Source organism: Chionomys nivalis, chromosome 17 (genome assembly GCF_950005125.1).
Source record: "Chionomys nivalis chromosome 17, mChiNiv1.1, whole genome shotgun sequence".
Classification (NCBI taxonomy): domain Eukaryota; kingdom Metazoa; phylum Chordata; class Mammalia; order Rodentia; family Cricetidae; genus Chionomys; species Chionomys nivalis.
The window spans coordinates 38,686,524-38,703,992 of record NC_080102.1 but is presented as its reverse complement, the minus strand read 5'-3'; the positions used below and the strand labels follow the sequence as shown (position 1 = coordinate 38,703,992).

Genomic DNA, 17,469 nt, shown 5'->3' with positions numbered 1-17,469 from the left:
TATAAGCATATTGTTTACATAGCCATGGGCCCTGGCTCTTATATGATGACATACCTCACCAGCCACTAGAGGAACGGAATCCCTAGAAAGGCCAGGTGAGGGCCTCAGTGCCCCAAGTACTCACCCTGCATCATGCTCCTATAGGCAGTATCTGTGATGGCGTAGATGTGAGGCGGCATCTCGTGCCTCTTCTTGCCCTTGTACATGTCCACGATCTCCTCTGAGTAGATGGGCAGGTTCTTATAAGGGTTGATGACCACACAGAACAGGCCTGAATAGGTCTGAGAAAGCAACAGGAAGCCATGGTTTAGCAAGTCTGAGTCTCAACAGCACCTAACCTTTGTGTGGCTGAGTGTCCACTGTACCCCAGGCCACGATTCAACCTAGGGCAAAAGTGCTCTCTGGTGTCCCTGCTCCTGCTGATGCTGCGGGTGTTGTAGCGCTCTCTCAACACAGGTGGCTTTGTATGCTAACAAGTGTACATCAGACAAGGTCCATATCAAAACACACACAAGTCCAGGTATAAAACTCAGGTTCCAGTTAGGCATGGTGGCGCACACCTTTAATCACAGCACTCAAGAGGCAGAGGCAGGCAGATATTTGAGTTGAGATCAGCCCGGTTCTACAGAGTTAGTTCCAGGACAGGAAGGGCTACACAAAGAAACACTGTCACAAAAAAACAACAACAAACCTCAGATCCTAGGAGAATGAGATGTGTCTGTCATTGTGAGAGATGTACAAAGATAAAGGATTCAGCTGTATCTCAGAAAACTGCAAAGTACACATGATTCTCCATTGACAGCATGTGCAGTCCACCCTACAAACACTGGGAAAGCACATCATAGAGCCTGGGGGCTAAAAGTTAGCTCATGCCCTGCATTCCTCTGCAAATCTTTCAAAAACATAAAGGCTACTTTGATGACCTTGGAAAGCCTTCTCCAGAGGCAGAAACTCGGAAGTGTCAATACCCTTAATGCCAGACATTTACAACATGGCATACCCAATGTTCCAGGTCTGCTTTGACCTTTAAAAGCAAAGCCCTGGAGTCAGATACCCTGAGTTCAAACCTGACTGGGGTGCGGTGGTGGGGTCCATACCCTTCTTCCTCCACTTCCCAATATGCAGAAGAGCATGGGTGGAGGTTGGCACCTTACTGCATGGTGAGGAGTAGGAACACAGTGTTGCTTAGGAGAGCTGCTTCCTACAGTGAGTTTACACAGCTCTTTCCTCCATGTTTTTGGAGGAAATGTCCACAATGCCTTGTGACCAACTCTAATAAATTTCCTGATCCTTCCAAATGCACAGATGGCGTACTCCTAACCAGTACATGAGAACTGTCCTTGCCAAGGGCACCCAGGGATGTTCGGTTTGGGGACATGGCTGTCTTCAGACAGCAATAGCAATCTCAGTGCTATCTTTTTGGGAAAACAATCCCAAGTTGGAAGGAAGGAAGGCTGTGGAGCAAGGCTTGGCATCCCAGGCTCCACACCAAAACTGCCTGTCTGCTAAGAGACAATCAATGGTCACAAGGCATGAACTCAGGCCTCAAGAAAACTAAGGCTAACCTCTTTCGTCTGGAGGACCAATTCTCCAAATATCCTGTTTTCTTCAGCCATCTCCCCTCTTCTTCCTGTACAATCCTATCCCTGCTCCAGGAGCAGCCCATCTGGGGATTGGATCGTGGTATGCATTCTGCCCCTTCCACCTGTGCTCTCTCTAGGCAACAGCAAGGCTCAACGCAGGGGTTCACACAGAAGCCAGGCATGAAGACAGGGCTCTTCCCCAGCACTGACCAAAGGTTCTTCTTGGAACTTCAAATAGAAGCTAGGTTGAGGACAAAGCTCAAAGGACCCCACAACCTAGACACTGGTCAGCTGCACTCCCAAGGGTGTGTACCCTAACCTGGTGCACTGCTCTGCACTAGGGAGAGCAGCTGACCTGGATGCTAAGGAGACTCCCTCCTTCCCAGAGAGTTATGGAGTGGGATGGGGGGATGGGGGAGGGGTGCTTCTGCCACGTGTTCCCCTTCCAACTACTCTATTTTCTTTTTTTTTTTTCTTTTCTGAAGCTGAGGATCGAACCCAGAGCCTTGCGCTTGCTAGGCAAGCGCCCTACCACTGAGCTAAATCCCCAACCCCAACTACTCTATTTTCAAGAAACCAGGAAGGTCAAAGCAAAGAAACCCAAATGTGGTGCTGGCTTGGGTGCTGCAAAAGGAAGAAGGGAGCAAGGTCATCTTGTGGCATCCTCTGTGTAGTTGTCAGATGGCATTAGGTGGGGACAAGATTGAAGGCCAGAAAATAGTGAGGTCATCCCAGGACCTCCAAACAATTGAACTTTGTTCTCAGCCTTAGAGAAAAAAACCTATACTCTAGGAAGTCCAGCCTGATAAAAGTCAAGGACACGTGGTCCCACATATAGGGTGTGCCACAAAGCCAGATGTTTGAAACAGCTGGCAGAAACAGAAGGGGACAGAGGGTCATTAGGACCATTCTTTGAGACAGCTGGATGGGCAGATGACACTGCAGAGGCTCTAAAGGGCTTTGAGCTAACCCCCCAAGGACACTTGCCAGCTGAGCCCTGAGAAGGGGGCACCCAGCTCAGGTGGGAGGAAGGAGCACATTAAAGGCTCATGGAGGAACAGACACTGAGCAAGTGGCTCTACTCCCACGCAGCCACACCAGGGAGCTGCTCCATTCACAGGCCACAGAGGCTCTTTGTACCCAATCGCCCCCTGTCCCAGAGCCTCGCTTCCCTCAAAGCAAAAGACAGAGCAGCTGTGGTGCAGAATTGGCTGTGCCGCCCACAAAGCTGGGCAAATGCAGCATGAAGGTGCCTGGGGTCTCAGTGTGGAACCCTGCTGCACATATATAGGCTGTGAGGGAGGCTGCAGCCCTGCCAGGCAGCCACCAAAGGCTTTAATTGCCCCACAGTTCTGTATCTGCTGGGATCTCACTAGCAGTCCTTAGTGATGCTACCTGGGGGATGGTCTGTGGCAGGACAGCAAAGAAACCAAACCAAGAGCTAATGCCTGCCACCAGAGCTCTGGGGAAAAGCTTGGCTTCTACACCCACATCCACGTACAGAAGGAAGCCCTGCATGTCACTCACAAGGGTGTAGTGACTTAACACTGAATGTACTTTGACAGCTAATATTGCATGCATGGGAAGGAAAGACCACTTGCAGATAGAGGTGAAAGCAAGTGGCTAGCCTGTTTCTCACGGGCTCAGTTAAGTGGAGACACCAGTAAGAGGCTAAGTAGAGGACTTTGACTTAAACAGCGGCAGCCAGAGTCCAGACCTGGTGCAAGCCGAGAGCTACCTGCAACTTACAGAAGATGCGAGGCTCTGCAGCACCATGTGACATAGTCAGTAAAGGCAGACCAGCACAGCAGAGTGAATGAGACATCAGAAGCAAATCCTGCTAAGAGCACCCTACTCCCAGACAAGGGGAATGTGGCTCCCATGTTATCTGGGTAAACAGACAAGACTTTTTTCCTTCATTTTCCTGCAGCCTCCCAATTTGAATTTCATGTTTGATGCTTCTGAGGGGCAAGATTTGAATTTGTATTATACATATTCTCACCAAAAACCTCAAGTTCCAGGATCAGAGATAAGATTCAATGGTTAGCAGAACTGGATGCTCTTCCAGATGACCTTAAGTTTGATTCCCAGCACCCACACGGCAGCTCACAATCATCTATAACTGCAGTTCTACAAAGATTTCCAATGCCTCTATGGCATGCAGGCAAAATACTCACACACATAAAAGAAGTTTAAAAAAAAAAAAAGAAAAAAAGAAACAGATTTTGCTCTTAGCCCTTGCCAGCACCTCACGGTGCATAAGATCCCATCTAAATCCCAGCCCATCTTCAGGTTTCAACTCTTCCCACCCTTCCATAAGGAAGATGAACTAAAGCAATCCATAAAGAATGCTTCTTCCAACAGGCAACCTGAGAATACGCTTGCTGGTAGGCCCTGACTAATCAAACTGAGGACCAATGAGTGAGCAGAAATCAGACTTGTCATGAAGGATTAACTTAGTATCAGCAAGATGGTCTGGCCCACTCAGAACTTCTGCGTAATCCCAAGTGGCCAAAACTCAATTGAGGGCTTTAGCACCTGGGGGAGCAGCAATCCAGTGGGGTAGGAATCACCCTGTGGAAATGTGAAATCACCCTAGCATCGCATAGAAAGCTCAATGGCTGGGTGCTTGAGAGCACACAAGCCTGCTCCTCCCCAAAATCAAAAGCAACCCTGGTGCATTGAGTCAGATGAGAGGGCTATAAAATCCCTGAGATCTCTCATTCCCTTGGGTTCTAAACTACGCCACTTGGCCTTGAGAGCAAGAAGAGGGTGGCTGTAGAAGCACAATCAAACAAAGCTGTGTTAGGAGGAACAACCACATTATTGCTTCCTCAAGCATCTGAACTGAAAAGAGGGATCTTTGGCCTTGGCAGAAGCAAGGTGGCAAAAGGAATGCCGTTTGGAGAGCGCCACAGAAGGCACATGGCGGTACTGCTGCGGTGGTTCTAAAGCCCTTCAGAAGCCCACCTTTAGCAAATGCGAGGGAAAGTATAACTAGAGTGCCAAGGCTGAGACCAGCAAACAGAGCACCTGAAAACTGTCTGTGGCAGATTCAGATATGGATTTTGTGATGGAGAAATGTCTAAGCCCTTTGCCTTGAGGATTTCAATGATCCATCATAGAAGGAACCAGTAACCTCAGGGCCAGTAAAGCTCAGACTGTAACAGGGGCTGGGAAAATGTTTTTCTCTCAACACTGCCCACACGGTGATAAAGCCATCCATCTAAAAAGGTAGCCCCAATAGAAGAAAGAGACTCTGGTCTTTGGTGTACTTAGGGCCTTTGCTCACACTGCTCTTAGGACTCTAAGGCCACTTCTGTAGGACCTGGCGTGGACCCAGCACTAACAAAATGTTGATATGTCACCATTCCACTCTCAGCAGCTTAGCTCTGATCTATGTGTGACCCCTAGGAAAAGAAGCTTTACCAACAGGATTCTACAAGGAAAAAATGCCTCAAGTACCAAAATGGGACTGAACCAAACTAGTGGCTATAGGGGTTGACTGCGTGGTCCAGGAAGAACAAGGGAGCCAGAAGACAGCAGCACTCCCGTTAGAAGGAATTTACTATGCTGGCCTGAACCCACATGTCTTCACAGAGATCTGAGGTCAAAAGCTAGCAGGTGGAAGCATGTTCTTCCTACATGTGGCCAAGAACAGGGTAGACAGGGAACAGAAAGGGTGATGTCACAGGATGTACAGATGTGACAGCTGTGAGCACCTCACCTGGAGCTTCTTAAAGCCCTCTTCTCACCCAGCTAGCTGGAGCCCTGGCACCTGGGGATGAGGAGATCCCACCCATCTCGGAGCCACTTACATAGATGAGCCCTGAGTAGTAGCGCTCCTTGAGGTTGTGCAGCACCGAAGCCTCATTGAGGCACGTGAGCTCTGCCATGTCCTCCACCTTGGAGAACTTGGGTGGGTTCATCTTCTGGATGTCATCCTTGTTCACCTTCACCTTCTTCCCATTCTCCACGAGCTCCACGATGGCCTCCTCGCCCACCTCCTCCTTGAGGCTGGCTGGCTCAAAGCCATTCTTGTCAGAAGGCACCCATACCAACTTCTTGGCAGCCCAGTCGGCCTGGGCCAGTGGGTTATTGATGAAGTTTTTATCCACATAGAGGTACTTGTCTGCAGCCTGCTGGGCCATGGTGACTTACGGCCAGGACCTAAGAAAAGGCACAACGACAGAACATCAGCCACAGAAGACTTCTCCCTGCAAACGCTCATGCAGTGAAGCTCTACATCATCAGATTGAGCAATTGCCTGAATTTTCTTACTCTACACATGAGAGACAGCAAGATTTGGCTAGGAAGTAGTGAGTAAGGGCATTACTCTATGATCAGCACACATGCAATTCCACAGACAACACTACCACAGAAAGGGATGAGTTAAGCATCTCCACAAAGACAGACTCAGCCACAGCCCACCGCTAAGGCATTGAACACTTCCAAGAACACAGGTATCTAGTTAGCCAAGATGGCAACTCACTACACCTGCACAGTGACATCAGCGAGAACAGAAGCCGGCCCTGGGCTATACCATGAAGTGAAAGGGAACAGGCATGCCTGGCGGGTCAGGGGGACACAAGCACTCGTGTGACTTGTTATTTTCAAAACTTATTTGCAGAGGGCTGGAGAGATGGCTCAGAGGTTAAAGAGCATTACCTGCTCTTCCAAAGGTCCTGAGTTCAATTCCCAGCAACCACATGGTGGCTCACAACCATCTGTAATGGGGTCTGGTGCCCTCTTCTGGCCAGAGGGCATACAGACAGACAGAATATTGTATACATAATAAATAAATATTTAAAAAAAAACTTATTTGCAGAATAAAGATAGTCCTCACAGAACCACAAATGGCTTGGGCATATGTTATGATACCCATCTGTAAGCACAGTTCTCTGAGAGTCAGGGGCTTGCGCAGAGAGGCTCCAAGGACTCCAGGTCCTGGTCTCTGGCCTTCCTGTGTTTAGCAAAGTGGTGACTGAAGCCTACAGACAGGCTGGATCCCTGAGAGCTGTTGCTTTGACTGAACCAAAACCAGGATCTGAAAACTGGTGTATGGCACTGGGCCCAAAGCCTCAGAGGAAGCAACCAGAAATTGGAACACAAGTAAGGAACACAAGAAAGCCCTGCTCTGTGAGATCAAATCTAGCCAGCCTACTCTGGAAAGCCACCGAGTTCCCAGATCTAAACCCAGAGTTGCTCAGCTTTCAAGTTCCCTGATTCCAATAGAGATTTTGATGTGAAAGAAGCTGGAGGCTGTGGCTGCCCAGGCCTCCATCTCTGGCTTGTTAAATAGTTTCCAGACCTAGGCTCAGGGGTTCCCTGCTCACTCCACCAGGGGCTGGTTTCCTGGAAACCTGGTACTCCCCAAACTCCCTCCCAAGAAGGAAGCAAGTTCAAGGAAGGAGTCCTGGCAGCCTCCGCAGCTCCCTCGGCTGGTGGCTTTCCTTATCTAACCCAGCACCAGGAAACTCTGCAGTCCTTGTACCCATGTAGCCCCTGCACAAGGCGTCAGCTACCTTGCAAGGACTATTGGAGAGGGGCCAGGGGCCAGTGTCAGCTGGTAGCAAGCAGAACAGAATTGGGCAGCTGCAAAGTGCCTTCAGTCTTCATCTTTTCTGTGGAGTGAGCACCAGAGTGCCAGCACTTGGTCCAGGCATTGCCAATTGAGACCAGGCCACTGGACAAACCTGTCTGCCACAGTAATCCCCAGTTGTCCTCTACCCCGTCAAAGGTAACCCAACCAAGACTAACAGTCACCATGAACACAGAACCCAGGCTTTTGTCAGCTGCTGCTTCCCAACTTTGAACTCAAACTCAGAAAGGGTGTGACATCTCCATCATTGCGCTTCTCCAAAATCCTAAGTGTGTGGCAGTTTCACTAGATGTTCATAGTCTCCACACTTGAGGCAAGCTAAGGCAGGAGGATCATGAGGTAGAGGCCAGCCTGGGTTACACAGTGAAACCCATCTCATCCAGTGGAGATGCCTGAGCGTACTCCTGAGAGTATGTACCACTGCCCAGCACAAGATCCCTATCCCAGGAGGTGGAATGGTTAAGTGTCTACCACCAATATCAAGCATACCGCCTCACGGCCGGGCTCCCTAGAAGCAGCTTTTATTATCTCTAATTCAAGAAGAGAGAACAGGCACAGAGACAGTGAGTCACTGCTCGGGATCCCCAGCTCAGTCATGCAGTGGGGTTCTAACCCACATCTGCCTTTGCCTGTGGCGGGAGTCCTAGACTTGTGCTGCAATGTCACAGAGCTCAGTGTGACCTGGGGGTGGGAGTGGGAGGTCAGTGTATATGCCTAGTCTTAAAATATTTTTTAATAAAAAATATCCATTTTTGCTGGGTAGTGGCGCATGCTTTTAATCCCAGGATTCAGAAGGCAGAGGTAGGCGGATTCTCAGTGAGTTTGAGGCCAGCCTGGACTAAAAAGCGAGTTCCAGAACAGCCAGGACTGTCATACAGAGAAACCCTGTCTCAAAAAAAAAACCAAAACAAAAAATCCATTTTCTGAGAGCTGGAGAAATGCCCTAGCAGTTATGCATGCCTGTTGCTCTTGCAGAGGATCCAGGTTTAGTTCCCAGAATGCACATGGTGGTTCACAACCATCTGTGTAACTCCAGATCCAGAGGATCTATCTGATCCCCTCTTCTGACCTCTGTGGGAACACACACACACACACACAAAGGCAAAACACTGATACACACAATAATTTTTAAAGCCATTTTCTCTCATTTTACTGGTTGGTCCTCCCTAATTTTGACTCATAGAAACACTTCTCACAGACATTCACATTTACCTAACTTACTGCCTGCATCCATTTCCCTATGGGGTTCTGTGTTTATCCCAAAGCTTCAAGTGATGAAACAAATCTTAGAGTTAGCTTGCTGGAGCTAAGAGGGCTGGGACTCAAACCCAAGACACTTCTTTGTGGGTCACTAATGACTGCATAGTACTCCAAAGCCAGTTGTTTTGCTGGAGTGACATCGTTGAGGAGGGGTAGTTTGAATTTGGTTTGGCTTTCTCATTTTTGTTATTGTTTTCCATACTAAGAACTGACTTGAACCCGGGGCCTCGTGAGCACTCCACCACTGGGCTAGCCCCAAAGCAGTTTTTCAATACCACTTTGAGGAGAATCCCTTATTACCAGTAGGCCTCCTTGCAGTGAACTTGCAGCCTGACATTTCTGCAGTAGAGGAGTGTAGAAACATTTCTGTGGCCCTGGGATGTTCAGTCTAACCATTTTCCAAGAGCGCTGCTGCCATTAGGGCAGGAGTGTGTGTGTGAACGTGTGTGCACAGGGGGCGCACACACACTAGAACATGACCCTGCCAACACTGCCTGCCCTGGCTCCTCCTCGGGGGCTGGCAGGCAGCACTGGAGGATTTAAGGGACGCAGCAGCTCCGGCCCACTGGAGACTGGGTCGGGTTGGGCCGCTCTTCCCCAGCAGCTTCCTGCGGGTGCCCATCCAACTCAGAAACCCAAGCTGTTGCCTTTTTAGGCCATAATCGAGCAGGACACACCAGAAGCTAAATTAGGACTCTCAGGAAATGATGAAACTGAAAGCAGAGAGGTTGACCAAAAACCTCTTCTTTCAACCCAGAATGCAATTCCTTCACTATCCATCTCCCCAGCCTCTCCCTAAGCCTGCACTAGGTTGTCTCCCTCGTCCCCTGCCTGCTTCTCTTTTTATTTGTTTGTGTGTTTATTCAGAGAGCCAATTGCTGGCCCAGTAAAGATGGAAATTACGCTGGTGTGAGCTTTTCCATTCCTAGACAACCAGACTCGTCTACCATCCTCCAAGGCCAGATTCCGGGCTGGCAGCCCTTAAGTTGTCACACTCATCATAAAGCCTCTGCTCTGCAGACTTGCTAATGAGCACTCCATTTCCACTCCATCCTGGCAGTCATCTCATACGGGCTATTTCATCACATCATCTACGGGCGAAGGAGACAAGGCTCCACAGGCCTCAAAAGCCAGGCTAGCGTGGACCTGTGTGCCCTCCCAGCACTGTCGCCTCCCCTTGAGCTAATGAGCCCTAGCCACAGAACTATGGGAAAGAAAGAAACAGAAGCCCCTGGTGAGGCAGACGTTAGGGTCCCCTCAAAGCTGTGAACCTGGCTCTCTGTCCTCGTGTGTATAGGGATTCTGATAGAAAACGGAAACTTCCGGAACTAAAGTTAAGGGGATAAGTGTAGTTGGATTCAGCAGTCACTGATGGCCTATAAGGTTGATTCCAGTCCCAACCTTGGCAGCCCCCACTCAGATTCTGTCTATGGTTTGGACCCTAACGCCCCACCCCACTAGGCTCAGATGCCAATAGCTTGGCTCCAGTGCAGAAATGCTCAGGGGTGGGGCTGTGGGGAAGTGACTGGAACATGAGGTCTCTTCAGTGGAGTCATAATTTGATGGGGTTTTTTTGTTTTGTTTTGAGACAGGGAGACAGGGTTTCTCTGTAACTTTGGAGCCTGTCCTGGAACTAGCTCTTGTAGACCAGGCCTCGAACTCACAGAGATCCGCCTGCCTCTGCCTCCAAGTGTTGGGATTAAAGGCGTGCGCCACCACCGCCTGGCAATTTGCTGTCTTTATAGGGAGATGGTAGTAGCCATTCTCAGAGGTGGAGCCCAGTGGAAGTGTCCTCAAAGGTCATAGCTTGTCCCAGGATATTCTTGCTGTCTCTGAACCTCCTCGCTGCTATGAGGCAAGCAGCTTTCCTCCATCGCTCTCACCTGTGATGACGCCCTGCTCACCACAGGTCCAGAAGACAGGGACAGCCCTGAACCTGACAGCCGAGGCACTCTTTCTCCTTTAAAGCGTTCCTACCAGGTAACTGGCACAGGCCACAGCTGAGTGGCACACACTGGCAGCCCCAGTCCAGCTTAATCCCAGGTGCTGACTTCCTGCATCTTCACTCCCTGTCCCCTGAAAACACAGGGGATCATGTCCCTCCTCCCTCTTTTCACAGATACTGGTTTAGAGGTCACTGAGCTCTATAAAAGGAAAAGCTGTAACTTCAAAGCCATGAGTTTTGTTTATTCAATCATATTTGAGGATCTACACATAAGAAGTCACTGCGAAGACGCAGAAGTCCCAGGGGTTTTGCTGTGCAGAGGGACATGGGGGCAGGCTGCACACACAGCTCCCTGAGGTATCATGTGAACACAGGAGTGTGGACAGAGCAGACAGAAAGTTTTCTTCAATCTTCATCATGTGTTCCCAAAACCCAAATGCAACAGGTGCCCACTAGACACTTGACGACTGAGGAGGGACTGCTTGCCACGTGCCCCTGGACCCCGACAACACCTGATACCACTTCATGCTGCTCTCCCTACGCACAGGCTGTTCAATTCCACATATGTTCCTCAAATGCACGCACACCATGGACACTCGCTGTGAAGGGAAACATGTCCACAACCAGGTCCAACCACAGACTCAATGAAGCAAGAGAAAGCAGGACTCAGTGGGAGCTCAGGGGCAAGCACAAAGGCTGGGAAGTCCTTGAAGCTGGGCAAAACCCTGACAACTGATGGGGAAAGGAGAGGGGTGGAAGAAAAGTGAAAGCTAACACAGCAGCGATTCATAAAAAGTGGTATACTTGGTTAAGGCAACAGTCTTCTTTGGCCTTTTCTAGGGCCAAATCATGCTTGGGGGGACTGACCTGTACAAAATGCATCCCTGGTCTCTGCCAACTGATGTCACTAGCATCCTGTCCCCAATATACCAAAAACGCCCCCCAGATATCACCAAAGATGGGAGAGTTAGAAGGCAAGCTGCACCTCAACACAAGGAAAATCCTCCCTGGCTCTGAAGTATCTGACCAATCTCCTCTGGGACACAGGAGTCTGGCTGGCACAGAACCCTGTGGTAGAATGTGCTTGCCTAACGTGGGAGGGCCTATGTTCAATCCCCAGTACACAAAAAGAAAAAAGACCAAACTTCACAAAATCGGGCGTGGTAGCACACACCTTTCATCCCAGCACCTGGGAGGCAAAAGCTTGCAGATTTCTGTGAATTCAAGGCCAGCCTGGTCTACATAGTAAGTTCCTGGCTAGTCAAGGGACAGAGTAAGACCCTGTCTCCAAAAAAAAAAGCAAACAAATAAACAAAAATAAAACAAACAAAACACTTTACAGCTCTCTGCACAAAGAAATTACTTAAAATTATCCTTCAGGAGCCTATAATCCTAGAGTGCTCAGGAGTCTGAAGACCCTGTGTCCAAAGAAAGTAAAGTTCTGACGCTAATATGATTCTAGGACTCAAGCAAAGATGGGTATTGATGGTACTGTCACCACGAAAGGATTGTTCTTTTCATAATAGGCTATGATTGAAGGGATTTGGTTGACTGGACTTTAAGGTCCGTGGCAGGGGGATGAGCATGGCTTGTCTAGTGCACAAAGCTAGAGGGTTGCCTACAGTGTTATCCCCACAAGTAATATTCTACATATGCTAATTTTAAAATAGCATACAAAAGACATGGTGTGCTCCCCTAGAGGACTCAGAGCTCCCTCCAAAACTCCAACACAGGAGCTCAGACAGTGATCCATAAGCAAAGTTCACAGGCATCAAAAGGTCCAGGGAAACAATAGAAAACAGGTACTATAGGGGAGGGAGGAATTGTTCCACATCAATGCCAGCTCACCCTGTCTGTAGAATTGCACATCAAATGCTATTTAGTGAGTGATACTGTGGAACAATCAGGATCAGGTCCCAGGGAGCCCATGGCTTCCTCGCTGCAGTTCACAGTTCCCATATGAGTACTTCCCTTCCCACTCAGGCCTCTCTTCCACACTCCAATTCACCTAAGCACCTTCCAATGAGCTACCTCCACCTGGAGGAGCGCCGTGCCTGGACCCTCCCCCTCCCATGCCCTGGAGGAGCACCGTGCCTGAACCCTCCACCTCCCATGCCCTGAGACTCTGTGGATCTGGGTACCCAAGTTTACACACTGGAGAGTGTAAACTCCTCCCCTTGCCGCTTCTTACACTTTCTCCTGTTTAATAGACATTACTGGTTAGGTTCCAACAGATTCCATAACTCCACACCTTCTTCAGAATAAGCCAAATCATCCCGGATGGGGAGGAGGCTGCCCTGCCCTTTCCCTCTCCACTTTCCATCCCAGCTCTTCATGCCAAGTCTATGCTCATGGCCAATCGGATCAGGACCCCAAAGCTCCCAAGAGGCTGTTTTCTTTGCATCAGGAAGCCCTCAGCTCTCAGCTCACATGTTCCTAAGGTAGCCAAGAGATGTCCTGTTTGATGTCCCTCCCCTCCATACCCTGGATTAATTTCTACCCCAGTGACCAACTGGTCAAACTGTAATGAGGACAGGAATTTGGTCTCAACCATCTCAATTCCAATGTTTAGCACAATGTGTGGCCCAGAGCAGGCACACAGCTCCAGTTTTGTAAGTGAATAAATGAATGAGAAGTGGCTTGAAAATCACCCAAGCTTTACAAAAGGGGTAAGAGTAGAGAGGACAGAGACACATTGAAACGAGGGAGGGGCCCGCCTAGCTCATCTTTAGGAAAACTAAGTCATTCGTGAACTGTCATATACATATACAGTAAGGGAAAGTATATTTGGGGCTTCAATGTACAAAGAAAAACGGTGTGTTAATCCCAGCACTCGGGAGGCAGAGGCAGGCTGATCTCTGTGAGTTCGAGGCCAGCCTGGTCTAGAAGAGCTAGTTCCAGGACAGGAACCAAAAGCTACGGAGAAACCCTGTCTCGAAAATCAAAAAAAAAAAAAAAAGAAAGAAAAAAAGAAAAACGGTGTGAAGATAATTTATTGATACCCCTCAAAAGCTTTGCATAGGACAGAAATGATTTCTAGAACCTTATGGCACCCCAACTTACCAAGGCAAATTAGGACCTACCAGACCAACATACCAAAAGGACACTGACAAGCACAGTTGGTGCTGCCTTTGGGTGCCCTAAGAAGCTGAAGGGCTAAGTCTTCACCTGTCAAGCGAGGGCTGTGACCATAAGTCTTCACCTGTCAAGCGAGGGCTGTGACCATCGGCCTTGCCCATCAGTCTTGGAACTCAGGAGTGAGGGCATCTGCTCAAACCTCAAGATAAATGGCTGGAGTACACCAAACACAGAGAATGGGTATGGTGTGGGGGCCAAAAAGATGGGGGGGTTGGATTCCACAATGTGTTCTCTGCTCACAACTTTTAATGAAAGCTATTAACATCTCAGACTGCTGGCTTTAGAAAGAAGGGGGTAGGGGCAACCTATTAAAGGAGCTGCAATTCATGCTCCCACAGACTCCTAATACGTCATCCTTCTCCTCTGTCCTGCTCCCAGAGTGGCTTCCCATCTTCCCTGCAAGTTCTGCCCTGTCCTCAGGGTAAGTGTGCACCACCACAGCCCCCTGCAGAGTTCTGAGGCAAGAGAAGAAAGCCTGTCTAATTCATCAGATTAGAATTGGCACTCAGGAAGATGCTGTGGAGGAAAAGACTGCTCCAAGCTGATCTGGGAAACGCTGACAGGATGTGCGCAAGGGCTGTGCCAGGCGAGCTGGACCTGAGCCTGGCCTGGCACTGACCACCTGTTTGTTACCAAACCCCAGGCCTCAGCTTTCACACTTGTCTGCCATTAAGCTCAGAGCAGACAAAGGGCCTGGCACAAACAACAGCTATTTACAGGGAGGGGCCACAAGGGGCCACTCCGCCTCACAGCCAGCCTCACAGTGGCCTCTCTATGGCAGCCACAGACCTCAGGTTGTGCAGAGGTGGAGGCAGAGCTGCTGAGTACCAGGAGGGCCCCTCCCCCGGCCCCCACCTCAGGAATGTTGTTTGCTTACAGGAGAAGCTGGGACCTGTTTGTATTAGCAGTATTCCAACCCAGGCCCAAGCTGATGCTCAGCAGATAAGGAAACCAGAGCAGGGAAAAGACCCAGAGGAATTCAGCTCAAGGGCTGAGAGCCCAAAGCCTGCCCAAGCTACTGCCTTTTTCATAAGCTGAGACGTGTGGCTGGTGGCCGTTTTCCATGGTGCCTATGCGCAACAAAGGGCACCAGCACATATCTCAAAATGTACGTGGAAAAATAAATACAGACAAGTTCTATTTTCTCAATTAAAAGAAAAATATTTTTTAAAAAAGGCCTGAGAATTTTCTGTGTAGATCTCCATCCTGTGCATTAAAGGTGGGGGTGAGTTCACAGAGCCTGGAGGCGGTCACCAGGACCAGCAGGATCTTAGCAGCCATTTCAGAATGTGGGCTTTATTCTAGGAACAGTGAGGGAGGGGGAGATGACACCACCACTCTGTATTTTAGAGTTCACCCTACATACTTCACTGAGTGGGTGGGTGGCCACACATGGGAAATCAGCAGCTGGAAAGTCCTGGACCTGGCAAAGAGGGTACTTCCAAGCTTAGGGGGGAAGCCCATCTTCCAGGATAGTCAGAGTAGGGTACTGGGGATCCAGCTTCCAGTGCAGGCTGGATAGAGGACTAAAACTAGGAGACAAAAGCTGTCAGATTTTACCTTCTGACACCCCCCCACCCTGTGCAATTCCTTGGAATCCCACACTAGCCTCCCAGATGACAAGCGGCCAACCCCAGAGTTCTATGTAGATGTTCGCAAAGAGGCAGGAACAGCCCAGATGTAGCGTGTGTCACGGGAACTACATGATAATCTTACTGAGTCTCCTCCATTAAGATAGCTGTCTCAGGGCCTCGGCATGAGAACCATTTCTAAACAAATGAACGAATCAGATCTCTGTCGGGACAGAAAGCAATGAGCCACTCCTAGCAGCACAGCGGTCCACCCAAAGGACAAACTGCCCGACTAGGCCTCGAGTCCAACCCATCGTCCAATCATGCTAGACACAGCACCAGCACCAGCACCCAAGGGTCCTTCCTCACATCATACCCCCACCCAGAGCAGCTGCATGCCCCCTCCCCTGTTTCCTGCTGGCTGAGTCTTTCAAGCCCAAGCATGGCCCTTTCCTAACACTGGTATCGTCATCCTCACCCTCTTCTCCTAGGCCAGGCTCAGTCCGGCCCCAGCTCCGCTGCTCTGCTTATTTCACGGGTGCAGAACTGTTTCCTCTGGTCCTCTTTACAGACAGGGTCCCCCAAGTCAATACTGGGGGAAAGACCAGAACTCTCCAAACACTGGGATCTAGCAGCCCTGAGGGATCACTCCAAAGGCAACTCCCACTAAAGCCTCAAGTCTAAAGTCTCAGGACAAAGGGAGAGAGGAAGGGAGATAAGGAAAGGAGGATCCGGCGAGGGGAAAGGGGGTGGGGGATAAAGGGGCTCCAACAACAGGTTAGGCAGCCTGGCCCGGGAGCTAAGGCCAGACAGGCAGCAGGCGGGGCTGGAGCTCAGATAAGTCAGCTTTTAATTGGTTCAATATTTGCACAGTGAGGTCACACCGAAGCCTCACCTGCCTGTAATGAGCCTTCACCCGGTCCAGGAGCTGTAGGGAAGCAAGTTATTCCAGGAAGAGATCCGGCCCTCCCAGCAGAGTGGGGCAGCTGATCCCTCCTCTCACCCCTCCTGCTTGGACCCCCCCCCCACCCTCAGGTTTGCTAGGCTGACAGAAAAACACTCGGGTGGCTTTCTCTAGGAGCTCTTCCCACGTGTACAGCAGCAGTGCCCTCATGCAGACAGCCTCTCCCAGTTCGGCTGCCCACGCATGTATGGGAGCAACTTGGAGCCCTTCAGACGGTGGGGTTCCTTCCTTCCCCTTGGTTCTGCTGAGAGAGGCTTTTTCTCTCCTCAAGCATGTGAGCATGGTTTGCTGAAAACCAACACAGAAAAATAACTGTACTCGAAAATTTTAATTACAGGCCACTGTCTCAGTGGGAAAGTGCAGAACGCTCGTCTCCAAGTCCACATCATGACTGCTGAGCAATGCGATCCAGATCGGAAACAGGGTGCCCTGGGCCTGTGGCAGCTCAGGTCAGGCCTTCAGCACTTTCGCACTTCAGGAGGCGAGGCAGGTGGACCTGTGAATTTGAAGCTAACCGGGTCTCCACTGCAAGTTCCAAGCCAAGATCCTGTCTATAAATGAATAAATAAATGATTTCTGAAGGTCACTCTATCTGCAACAGAGCAGACATTCAGCAAAATTATTTCCTCTTAGTGACAGTTAAATAAAATTTTTCTTTTTTTTATCTTTTAACTTTATTTTGGAGTGGTGCTGAAAATTCTAACCAAGAGCCATATACAAACTAGGCAAATTACCACGGAGCTACACCTCCAGGCCCTAAAAGAACAATTTTTTAAACCTGAATTACAGCTGGGCGCACGCCTTTGATCCCAGCACTCAGGAGGCAGAGGCAGGTGGATCTCTGTGATTTCGAGGCCAGCCTGGTCTACAAAGCTAGTTCCAGGACAGGAACCAAAGCTACACAGAAAAACTGTCTGGAGGTTAGGGTGGCTGGTTTATAGAGCCTCTTCCCCGTAAGGCCTCCTTCTTCTATCCTACAGGCCTTGGGACTCTGGTCACCACTAGGCCCTTGCTGGCCAACACAGGTGGGGGTGTTAAATAATGCCTAACCCGAACTGACCAAATTAGGGAGGGTCTAACCTTCCTTTCCTAAAGGTCAAAGTCTAGGAATCGAGTTCAATGAAATCTCTGCCTCCCTCTCTCTCTCTTGCCTGTGGGAGGGATAGGGTGGGAAGGAGGCAAGGTATCTATGGCACACGTCAATGCCCAGCTTCTTGCTCTACCAATCTCCACCTCATTTTCTGATAGTCTCTCACTGACCCCAGAGCTGGCAATGCCTAGCCCAGCAGGCTAGCAAGCCCTGAGATCTGCCCTGCAGACTCAGAGTCATACCATCTACCACACCTCACGGCCCAGATATCAGTGTGACCACATAACAAGCAAAGGCCAGACTGCACAGACAGACC

The 17,469-nt window shown here is 49.7% G+C and overlaps 1 protein-coding gene across 2 annotated transcripts in view; it reads right to left on the bottom strand.

Moving 5' to 3' along the window:
* Myh9 (myosin heavy chain 9) overlaps positions 1-17,469 on the bottom strand; it is an 83,338-nt gene that overhangs the window by 49,804 nt on the left and 16,065 nt on the right. For both annotated transcript variants that reach the window (XM_057791243.1, XM_057791244.1), the window contains exons 2-3: positions 5,402-5,753; positions 125-281 (exon numbers count right to left, since the gene is read on the bottom strand). In XM_057791243.1, coding sequence (XP_057647226.1) covers positions 125-281; positions 5,402-5,734 — 490 coding nt within the window. In that variant the 5' untranslated portion in view covers positions 5,735-5,753. The remainder of the gene's footprint in view (positions 1-124; positions 282-5,401; positions 5,754-17,469) is intronic.